This window comes from Abramis brama (assembly GCF_963993115.1).
Source record: "Abramis brama genome assembly, chromosome: 18".
In the NCBI taxonomy this organism is placed as follows: domain Eukaryota; kingdom Metazoa; phylum Chordata; class Actinopteri; order Cypriniformes; family Leuciscidae; genus Abramis; species Abramis brama.
In genome coordinates this window covers 8,411,537-8,423,575 of record NC_139980.1, presented here as the reverse complement: position 1 = coordinate 8,423,575, position 12,039 = coordinate 8,411,537, and the positions used below count along the sequence as shown (strand labels likewise).

Below are 12,039 nucleotides of genomic sequence, written 5' to 3'. Positions count from 1 at the left end.
TGGGCAAAATTCAGGATTCTTGGAACATAGCCAGGCCACAGCAGGTTGTCTCTATCCCTGTCATGTAAGAGTAGCCAGGATTTGATAAAGTGATAGCCCATTCTCATGTCCCATGGGCCAGTTTATGAGGCCACCATTTAGCCAAGGATGTGCCAGACTGGGCTATTTATGACTTCAATTAGCACCGTAGAAAACCTGTGAGAGCACAGGGAAAATGCACAGTAATGATGCATAGCTATGATGAAAGAGACATAGCTTGATGTGGATGAAAATGTCCAGAGATTTTTGCTGAATTCGAACATCACTCATAAAATTTTATTTCAAATATCTCAAATTTCCTGCCCCTTGTGTGTTCAGATATTTTGGCTTTCTATTTCTGTCTTTCAAATAATAGTGTTATTGCCAGTGGTTCTCAACTGCTCAGTTCTGACCCAAAAATGTGTCACAGGTCTGTTCTGATTACCTATTTTTTTACCTGAGTAAAAAATAATGCAAATAATAAAATGCAATTAACCATATAACTATGCATACAGTAGTTACGTTACCAAATAAACAGGTTGTCAGCCTTTAAAAGGGATAGTTCACCAAAAAATGAAAATTCTGTCATTATTTACTCACCCTTAAAAACCTTAGTTTTTTTCTTCTGTTGAATATAAAAGAGGTTATTGTAAAGAATGTGGTTAATCAATCAGAACTTGTATATTGAATGTATATTGTATCTTTTGTTATGGACATCAAATACTTCTCATTTCATTGTGCCTCAAATTAATCTTTCACAGCTAGTCATATTAGGCAGATGCAAACATGGACAGGTTACATGACAGACTCGATTACTTTAAATACGTTCACTTGCAAATGGTGAACATGTTTGTGTTGACCACTGTGTGGTTTGTGCAGGACATTTTTATCTAGTGAGAGCATGAAACCATTAAAATTTAATTTTGTATGCTAATTTTGGCATTGTATTCGGTCGCCGCTTGATGTCCAATAAAAAATCTGGGTCTTGAAGCGAAACCAGTTCAGGCTCTGTTTAACATTTGTCACATACATAAATTCATTCCACAGAATACTGCAGATTTTTCCCCACAATCAGCAGAGAACAAGGCAAAGATCAGCACAGATTCTGTGTAGGACTAGATGTAGCATAGCTTATCTACAATAAAAAGGAAGAGATATGAAGAAAGAAGTGGTGCAGGGTTACTGAGAATAGAAAGATGCTCATTTTTTATTTACCATCAAATATATTTCAAATGTGGAACAATGTTTCTGCATGGCTTACTGCCCTGAACCACCAACACAGAGGCAGACATGCTTTGGGTCATACATAATTGCATCTGTACCGTTTGAGTGGAGAAAGACAGCAAAAAGAGGGGACGTGCACGCCTCACAGATGGTGGGAGATTCCTGCTGGGTGCCTGTCAATGTCTGGACGTGACTCATTGCACTTGCTGCCCTCTGTTCTGTGATAGTCCACTTGTGTCTGTGCGGCTGACGTCTTGCTCATTCTGCACCACAGGAGTTCATGAGTGACAAGGACCAGGGCCAGGCCAGACTTAGTGCTGTCCTGACGTATGGAGAGCAGCTTAGTAGCGTGATGGCTGCCGACAGAGTGGAGGCCATCAGGACCAAAGCAAACGTAGCCAAAGATGACTGGAAGAGCCTGGTGGACAGCTTAAAGCGAAGAGAGATGGCCTTGCAGGTAGAGATGAGTGATTTTTATTTTTATTCATTTATTACTATTTTAACACTGTATCCATCCATGTGTGCAAGCTTTTCTAATAAAAATATATTTTTATATTACTATTTTATTTTATTTTATTTTATTTTAATATAATCCTGTTTACATAGTGTTTAACACTGTATCCATCCATGTGTGCAAGCTTTTCTAATAAAAATATCTTTGTATATTACTATTTTATTTTATTTTATTTTAATATAATCCTGTTTACATATTGTTTAACACTGTATCCATGTGTGCAAGCTTTTTTAATAAAAATATCTTTGCATATTACTGTTTTATTTTATTTTATACAAGTAAAAACCACATACAGCCTGAGGTACATGTGTGATGTGAAAATGTGCTCTCAGGTCTTGCAGTCTCAGATGCAGGACTTTGAGGCAAGCGTGGAGCCTCTGCAAGACTGGCTGAACAGGACAGAGATCAGTGTACAGGAGAGCAGCGCTCGCCTCCATGACCTACCTGCCAAGAGACTAGAGCTCTCCAAACTTCAGGTACACCCAGTTAGACATATTGAATTCATAATTATTCATTAGAGCTCTACCCAAATGACTTCAATCACTACTATTGAGATTCCAGTCCTCACTTACTGTACCTTGGAAATCCGTGTAATGTAATTCATTGACAGGAGAACATTTGATTTATGATCAATAGATTATGCATTAAACATTTGGACAGTATAAAAAATACATTTTTCTTCTTTTCATGTCTTTTTAACACTACTAGCTACTTGAACATGTAATTACATGATCAGATGAAATCAGCTAACTGTGTCAGTGTATTTTGCAGTACTTAAGCTCAATTAAATGAGTAAAACAGAATCTGCTGGAGATAACGAAATAAACCCTGTCTGTCAACGATGGTTCTGCTGAGTCAAGCTTTTAGCCACTTTTGAGGATTAGGCTGACATGCAATTAATTTTTCGCTCTACAAATGCACTCAAAGAACAAAACCTCAGTATACAACCTGATAATAATATGAGGTTGAAAAGATAAACATTTCTATTTTTGCCTTATCACGAGATCTTTCATCTCTATTTTTGTATTGCTTTGTCGCCTGCTGGGTGCTTTTGTCTGCTCCGTTGGCAATTACATTTCCAACAGTGTATCTGTACAGTGTGTAGAGGTCCTCTGAGTGATTATCCATCCCCTCCCATCTCCCCTTCCCCTGCTTTTACCCACTTTCCCTCTTAATCCCTTTATCCCCAGAGTGCACCCAACATGATAGACTCTATTATCATGAACTGTGTCTGCCTAACTGACAATTTCACAGTCTGTTTTTTTTTTCCATCTAAAGAAAAGAAGCAAGAAATTTGCTTGTGGTGGTCTTTTGTGCCCTGGTGTGTTATGTGTGTTTAGTAAAAGTTGTTTTGGGGTTTGGAGAATGTGGCCTGTCCATCTCATTGGATGTGTCCAAAAGCTCATGTTTGTTTTTAGTGTGGTCTTTCATTGCATGACCGTTCATCTTTATTCTCCTGTAACCCCTGCTTGCCTTTTGACCCCTGATTGCACCCCCTCAGACATTGCTGGAGGAGATGAGCTCCAGAGAGTCTGAACTGGCAGGGCTGAGAAGGCGAGCACACGAGCTCTGGGATGGTCAGGGTGCTGGGAAGAGCTTTGTGCATCGCGTCTGCCAGCTAGCTGCATGCTACTTGGCCCTGAGCAACCTGATTAAGGTAACCTCCTCTACCTTTCTGTTTACCTCATCAGTCTTGTATTTCTTGTCCATTATTTCCACTGACTGTGATTGATAATGAGCTCAATATCAATGCCCTGTTTGGTTCTATTAGTAGATTTACTATATGCTTTCAAGTTTTTATTGTTTATTTAACTCCTAGATACAAGTCAAGCCAAGTCACGCGTCATACGATGCAGATTGTTTCAAAGTAGCTTTACAGTAATAAACAGGAAAGTAATAATTAATGATGAAAAAAGCTCTGCTCTAAAAGGACAACAGTGTTATTATTCAGCTTAAGTCAGTTCAGTGTTGATTCAGTTAAAATTCATCAATTATGAAATGAGTTCAATCTAGCTATAAAGCAGCTCTGGAGAAAACAGTGATGTCATCATCCAGCTCAGTTCAGTGCGGTCAAATCAATAATATTACTGTCCCGAACTAAGCAAACCAAAGGCGAGAGTGGCAAGGAACCCAAACTCCATCAGGTGACAGAAAAGAGAGAAAAAAAACCTTGGGCAAAACCAGGCTCAGCCGGGGGACCTGTTCTCATCTGGCCAAATGAACAAACATGGTGCGATAAGGCTAATAGGCTTGTTTGGAATCTGGGCACTCTGAGAGAGTATGATTTGACTGTCCACTTTCTATTGTGTACATTTCTATTGATATGCTTTGAATTTTGGAGAGGGAGTCATTTGTTGCATTTATGGATTTCTGTTATCAGTAATTTGAATTCAATTAAGTTTTGTCTCCTTTTGCTGAGCTTTGTTTGATTGCTCACTTTATAAAAAAGCATGTTGTATACTGATTTATACAACAAGGGATGATTTATATAATGAGGGATGCATTGATATTAAAATTCGGACCGATACTGATATTAATTTTCATGTTATGGCCAAGGACTGATAAATTTCCAATATTCAAATTCTTTACTATTTTATCTAAATTTATTAAAAAATAAAACTACAATCAATCTTTTTGAATGTGAATTTCGACATCACAACTTTATAATCTACAGTATGAAAATGCTATATATATTTTTAGATTTGCTAAATATTACATTGAACAGTGTTATTAAATTGTTAGTGTTTTTAAAGATGTGAGCATTAGATGACGGCAAAGGTAATCTAAAAAAAAATTTGCAGCACAATTAAATATCCAGCTAAGAAATCTCTAATATCTGCTGATAACCAATATTGCATCAATGTATTGTGCATTCCTAAATGTATTTATCACCTCATTTGTCCAGTCTTTCACTAGTCTTGGTTTCTCTCGCAGGAGAAGGTGTCAAGGGTAGAACGAGTGGTGGGGGAGCATCAGCTATTTTCACAGGGCCTTCAGGAACTTCAGAACTGGGTTTCTGAGTCCCAACAGATACTCAAAACCTGCAGATGCCCCACATCTGACAAGAATGTGCTTATATCCAGAATGGGCCAACTCGAGGTACATTGTCACTTGTTATACATATATTCTAGTACAGTTTTGCAGATGTTGCTAATTCTAAGGACAACCTTGGAATTATCGCTCTCATAATTTAGTTTGCATGTTTCATTTGTACATGTTTGGTAAGTAATAGTATTTCTGATTGATTCCAGGCTTTACTGACAGCTTGTCAGGGGAGAGAAATCCAGCTGAAGATGCTCATCACCAGAGGGGAATCTGTCCAGAGGAACACATCAGCTGAGGGAGTACCAGTGGTTCGCAAGCAAATTCAGGACCTCAAAGACTCCTGGGAATCACTCTTATCAACATCCATACAGTGCAAAAGGTCCGAGAGCTTTCTCTCCATCAGTCTGTGTATATTTATCCTCTGTTATACCTCAAGTCAGGGCTGTTGTACCTCAAGTATTTCATGAGGTATTTGCTCTTCAGATGCCTGTGTGGAAGTAGTAGATGTCTTGTTTATGTGTTGCATTTACAGCCAGCTGGAAGGTTCCTTGTCACACTGGACCAGTTACCAAGAGGACGTCAGTCAGTTTGAGTGCTGGATGGAGCGCGTAGAAGAGAGCCTTGGAAACTCAGACAAACACTATGCTGAAATGAGGGACAAGACAGCCAATCTAGGCCGTGCCAAGGCAAATTGATACTTTTCATAGGATTTATTTAGTTCAGAGAATTACAATACTTAGGCTATATTACAATATACTATAATAAAATATAATATAATACTGGATTTATTAATTAGGTAAAAGTTGTATATTCTTACAGTTATATCAGAAATTGTAACGTATAAAGTATTAATTGCTTTGTTCTGTTACAGCTTCTCTATGAGGAAGTTCTTAGCCACTCTAGCCCTTTAGAGACCATTGCTACCAAGGGTTCCAACATGACTGAACATACAGCCACTCAACAGGAGATCCAGAAACTCAGTGAGAGATATACAACTGTCAAAGATAAAGCCAAGGTATGAACGTCAAACTGTAGATAGTGAGTCCATGAAATTGTGATTATAGAGCAACAGTAAAGTTCTGCAAGTAAAAATTGCATTCATTTTCTATATAGAGAAAAAGATTTTTTACAAAAACATCTTAATCTTTTCAGACAAGAGTTCTGACGTTGCTGAGCAATGATATATGTCTCTGTAGAAGCCATAAAACAGAATGATTTCAGCTCAGTTTAAAAAAAAAGTTTTAATAGCCAAATTCCCAGTGAAGTGCTACATCATCTGTTACCCTGAAAAGATATTTCAACAATCAGAGAAGTTGTTGTTACCATGGAAACAGAATTTGAGTCCAAAGAGCTCAGCAGTGACCTCCCACTCGATTGAAGCATTGCAATGCACATTAACTATATATGTGAACTATATTATTGTCTCAGTTTAGTCCAGATGATGATGAAGATTGGTTCCATTGAACAAAAGGTTTATTAATAAAACAAACTCAGGTAATCCACATTGAATAAGATAAAGTAACAGCGTGCAAACCACGACAATACCCGACATTGAACTGAACATAAGGAGGAACTTAAATACACAATGATAACAAACTAAATGACGAACGGGTGTATTGATGGCATGAGTGTCAATAGTAGCTAATGAGTGGTGGGAACCTACAAAAAATGGAACAGGGAACTGTAGAGAAATAAACTAAAAGTACATGAAGATGAAACAGAACACACAGAACGTGACAATTATATATATGAATTATATATGAATATTTTCCAATAAATTTTCCAATAAACTTAAAATATAATTGTTTAAAATTGTACCCTCGTTGTTTCTTAGTCACTTATATAATTCACAATATTTCATGATAGTAATTTTCTTATTAAAGACATTAAGCACACAAGTCTTTTTCCAATTTTCATATCCTTTTCTTAATCAAATCCAAGTTTGTAACGTGTGATTTTGGATCTAGTTTTTGTGGTCCGTGACTCAAAACCCTTTATTCATTAATTTTTTTTAATTCCAAAGGAGGAAATTAATGGAAAAAATACATTCAGAAACCAAGTAGATAAAAAAGGGTTGCACTTTGGAGTAACTTTTGAAATAATATACTCTACCGGTGTTTTAGGCTGCTGTCAGTAAGGCTGAAGAATTGGTTCTTCTCCATCAAGAGTATCAGCGAGGGCTGCACATGTTTGAAGACTGGCTAGAGCAAGAGCAGAGCAGTTTGGCCCTCCTCTCACCCCTAGATGAAGATGTAAATGCTCTGGAGAACACATTAAAAGAACTGCAGGTTATTATAACTGTGATATTTTCTGAATTTAATATTATAGGCAAAAATATTCAGCACTACCTAATCTTTAACTTTCATTCTTTCTGTCTAACAACATTACCAGATGCTCCAGTCTCATTGCCCTAAGGGACATAACTTGCTCAGTTCAGTCCTTGCCAGTCGGGAAAGAGTCATTCCTTGGGGTGCCCCTCAAATTGAGGATCGGGCCCTGGAAACAGCACAGACAGAATGGCAGGGGTACCAAGACCGCCTTGGGGAGACCAAAGTCCAGGTTGAGCAGGCCCTCACAAGAGTTCAGCAACTAGAAGGTTTATTCCAAAGCCTAGACCAGTGGCTGGTTGACATTGAGCTCAAAGTTAAGGTGAGAAACCACCGTCGATCTGATGTCACTGCAAAGGAGGCCCAGCTACAACACCTGAAGGTACGTTGTATTATAATTATACCTGATGAATACAGAAATACTGCACTCTGGTTTCATGCACCATATAGAGTTGACATTTTCCTTTCATTCCCTCTTTTCAGCGGTGGCAGACTGAGGCTGCTCACCGTCAGGCCGAGGTGGAAGGTCTAAGTGCTCTTGCACAGCAAGTCGTAGAGAATGCTCATGTCAGTGGTCGGATCAGTACCAGGGTTACCCAGCTCACTGCTCGCTACCATGCCTTGCTCCTACAGATACAGGCAAGTCACCCTTATATATTAACAGTTCTTATGTACTTGATGATTATTATGCAATTATGCAGCATCATGTGAATCATGTGAAAAAGACAACAGACAGACATGCAGTGTTATGATATGGCCACCCTATTTCCCATGGATTGAATAATATCCCACTAATTATTCAACTGGTTTACACTGGGATCTTTCTTTCAACAAATCCTCTCCCAGTGTTGTTCTTGTTAAACTATTAAAAATAAATGTTTGGCAATTGAAATAAAATAAAATAAAATAAAATAAAATAAAAACTTGTAAACTAATAATTCAACAAATAATAATAATAATAATAATAATAAATAATAAAATGCTAAAAATGACAAATGTATATATAAATTACTAAAACAAACTAAGTAAATAAAAGTAAAATGAAAACTGAAAATATAAAACTATAAGCTAATTCAAAATATTAATAAATACTCTAATAGTATATAAATAATACTAAAATAACTCTCTCCTGAACTTTTTTTCATCTGGGCATTTTAAAACTATATTTTCTCCCCTTTTCTTCCCTTCTAATAATTAAAATTATTGCAATTATTTATTATTATTGTTATTATTTTTAAATGATGTTCACTTAAACAGAAACACAATAATACAATAATACTAATAATTGAACCAAAATGAAAAATAAATTCCAATAATAATAATAATAATTATTATTTATTATTATTAAATTATTGTTTTTAAAATTCAGTAATGGAACATTTTTATTCAGTTAAATATGAATTTTTACTTCATATTCGGTCTCTACAATTATGTTTCTTTTAGTAGAACCTGGCGTCATTGGCTCACCTCTCACTTTGCTGTCAGAGCACACTGATGAGTCTAATCTCTCAGCCGTCTAAACATTGGAAGCTATCCAGCCTGGTAAACCAGCTCCTGTGACCCTCTGTGATGGCAAAAAAAAAAAACCTACACGCTGGAAAATCAATGTCTCGCCCACATTGAGACCTTAGCTTGTAATTAAACAATATTGGATCCAATCTTGTCCATCAATCGGTGATGCTGCTTCTGTGGCAGCAGCAGAATTGTTTTTAACACTTGCTGTAACACCTCTCCTTCCTGCCCACTTCTCTCTAACATGCACACACACCCTGGCTGCGACACTGAAGAGAGCGTGTAATTATTCTGTGAGAAACAACAGGCCGGCACATGCACTGCAGTCAAGAGCTATTACATCTCTGCAGATAGGTGTGCGCGCAGCACAGCGCAAAAGCGTTAATTGGTGCCACGTGCATGAGGGATCTGAATGTCAAGAGAAGAATGCGGCAAAATAGCTTAGCCTCAAGCCCCCCAGCAGTGAATGCTAGCGAGTGTGCGGCATTAGATCAATCAAAACCCTTCATGCTGATGAGACAGAATTGCAAGCATTCTTGACAATGAGCCTTTTGATTCATCCTTCCGTCATTTAGGAGACCCTCAAACAGCTCCAGGAAGAGATGCAGAACATCACAGAGGCTCAAAATGCCCTCAGGACCTTCTCTGATTGGCTGAGCGCAGCAAGGAAGAATTTTAAAATCGTTACCGAAAGGACAGAGGCTCTCGATCGCATTACAATGGAAAAAAAGATGAAGAGGCTAGAGGTATGGCATAGTGAAAACACCAACATTAGCATGTTCATATATATATATATATATATATATATATATATATATATATATACACAGTGTATATATATATAATTTTATTTCTGTAAATAAAGATAAACACTTAACTGGCAACCCTTTTTATCCGGTGGTTTAACAGCTATTGATTTGGCCTGATAAATTGCACAGACTCACACCACAGACTAGGACTCTCAGTGGGCCTGGCACAGTTTTGCACTCATATTTGAGATCATAAGAGTCAATCTGTGTGTATGTGTGTGCACATGTACAAGTCTCTTTGTCATCTTAAGGATATGATCAATATGTCTACTACACAAAGCAAAAGAAAGCTTTAGTGCGATCGCACTCTACGTGCACGCACACACACACACACACACACACACACACACACACACACACACAGCCACACACACACACACACACACACACACACAGCCACTTCACACACTCCCCCACTGTGATAGCTGAGATGAAGGAGCGGTCTGTCTGTGGAACCTGCTGGCACAGACTGTGTAATTGATGCAATGCCATTGCAGCTTCAACATCACATTACACTCTCTTCCTTCTCACACAAGTATACGTATCTATACAACTCATTCGGTTCGTTTAATCCACGTCGAGATCAATGGTGCAACACAGACGCTAATAGCAAATTGACATGGAGAAACTGTCTGTGTTGTGTACTATGTAAACCCACTCCATTAAAAGACAGCGGTATAGACGCATGTATTTGTGAATTAATAAACAGCCAATTAAGTGTGTGCTGCTTTGGCCAGATCACATTTCTTGGCCCAATTATCCTTGCGTCCTACATCTCTCTGCATCACTAACTTCTCATTTCCTTATTTGTGTGTGGAGATCATCATTAAAACACTGGGGCTCCTTTCCCTGTCAGTACCGCAGCAGTAGCTCCAGATCCTGCTGGACAGCCAGGAGCCTCTCATGTACTGCTCTTTTTAGAGACAACAGGCTGATATCATATAGAGAAGCTTCCCGCTTAAAGGTAAAGGAGTAGGAGGGGTTGAGTGCGGTCGTTGCCGGGGAAACCCCTCTGCGGCAGGCCCATTTAATGCCTGGGTAATTGGGTCTTCCTCTCATATCTCTGCCCGGGGTCTCACCGGGTCTCCGCACACAGGTGTCAGGAGCCCGACAGGCTTCAAAGTACCCATCAGAAAAGTCCACTTCAGAGAAGCGCTGAAGCTCTACATGAATACAGGGATCAGAAGCTGTCAGGAACATGAAATACTGTACATGTCTTGGTTTCACACTGGAGAAGGCATAAATATCTTTCCTGTGGCTCATTAAATTATTGATTTTTGTTTGTTTGTTATTGTCGTTCTTTTTGTACCCTTTCATTTGTTGTTTAAAAGATTCTCTCATCCCGCAGTCTCTACAGGGGGAGATGGATCAAGGTCACAGCTTGCTTAAAACACTTCGAGAGACAACGGAGCAGGCCGTTTCCTTCTTGGATGACCCTGGAGCATCCAGGCTAGAGAGGGAAGTGCAAACGGGGCGATCACAGCTCGAAGAGCTTATTCTGGGGCTACGGGAGGAGCATGCAACCCTGGAAAGGAGCATTGTGCTCTATAAAGATTTCCAAGAACGGTACAAGGGCCAAATGCAGTGGCTTAGGGAGACTCGAGCTCTGCTCAGCTCCACTGTTGAACCTAAAGCAGAACTGTACCAGAGAAAAGCCCAGCTGGCCAAGTACAAGGTGGGTGAATTGTTTTACAGTCTTCAACCAATATGAAATGTGTAGTTGTGACTAGCTCCATCAACAAAAGTGATCTACCTGCAGCATTGTCAATGAATAATGCAGTCAGTTTTTAATTTAGAATCAGTTTTTATTTTTGAACACATTTTTATATATATATATATATAAAACATTTGATTGAAAATACAATTAAAACAGTAATATTATGAAATATTATTACAATTTAAAATAAATATTTTCTATTTCAATATACTTTAAAATTGTATTTATTCCTGTGGTGGCAAAGCTGAATTTTCAGCATCATTACTCCAGTCTTCAGTGCCACTTGATCCTGCAGAAATCATTTTAATATGCTGATTTGTGCTCAGGAAACATTTACTATCATTATCAATGTTGAAAACTGTTGTGCCGCTTAATATTTTTGTGGATTCTGTGATCATTTTTTTCATTCATTCTTTGATAAATAGAAAGCTCAAAAGAAAAGCATTTATTTGAAATAGGAATATTTTGTTACAATGCGAAAGTCTGTTTTAATCAATTTAATGTGTCTTTGCTGAATAAAAGTATTTAAATCTGACCCCACAGACTGCGCACTGTATATCTCTGTATCTGTATTTATTGTTCTGTTGTGTCCAGGCTGTGGAGCTTTCGTTGGTATCCCGTGATTCTGCCGTGAGCTTTGTGCTAGAGAAAGGAGAAGGACTGCTGACCCTCCTTCACTCCCCTTCCATCACAGACAACATGACCAGACTACAGGCAGACTACAAGGAGCTGTGTGGCTCAGCAAGGGTGAGCTCATAATGACTACAAAATACTACAATCATTTAAATCCAACATAACATGGAAAATGTAATGATTTCAGGGCATTCATTTATAACCTACCACATTTACATATCAATACTTGTTTTCAGCAAT

The 12,039-nt window shown here is 38.2% G+C and overlaps 1 protein-coding gene across 1 annotated transcript in view; it reads left to right on the top strand.

Moving 5' to 3' along the window:
* Positions 1-12,039, top strand: part of syne1a (spectrin repeat containing, nuclear envelope 1a) — a 121,563-nt gene that overhangs the window by 52,805 nt on the left and 56,719 nt on the right. The window contains exons 58-70 of the mRNA XM_084091051.1: positions 1,517-1,699; positions 2,089-2,232; positions 3,258-3,413; positions 4,691-4,855; positions 5,008-5,180; positions 5,334-5,487; positions 5,673-5,816; positions 6,925-7,089; positions 7,193-7,510; positions 7,612-7,767; positions 9,216-9,386; positions 10,798-11,124; positions 11,761-11,913. Coding sequence (XP_083947177.1) covers positions 1,517-1,699; positions 2,089-2,232; positions 3,258-3,413; positions 4,691-4,855; positions 5,008-5,180; positions 5,334-5,487; positions 5,673-5,816; positions 6,925-7,089; positions 7,193-7,510; positions 7,612-7,767; positions 9,216-9,386; positions 10,798-11,124; positions 11,761-11,913 — 2,409 coding nt within the window. The remainder of the gene's footprint in view (positions 1-1,516; positions 1,700-2,088; positions 2,233-3,257; positions 3,414-4,690; positions 4,856-5,007; positions 5,181-5,333; positions 5,488-5,672; positions 5,817-6,924; positions 7,090-7,192; positions 7,511-7,611; positions 7,768-9,215; positions 9,387-10,797; positions 11,125-11,760; positions 11,914-12,039) is intronic.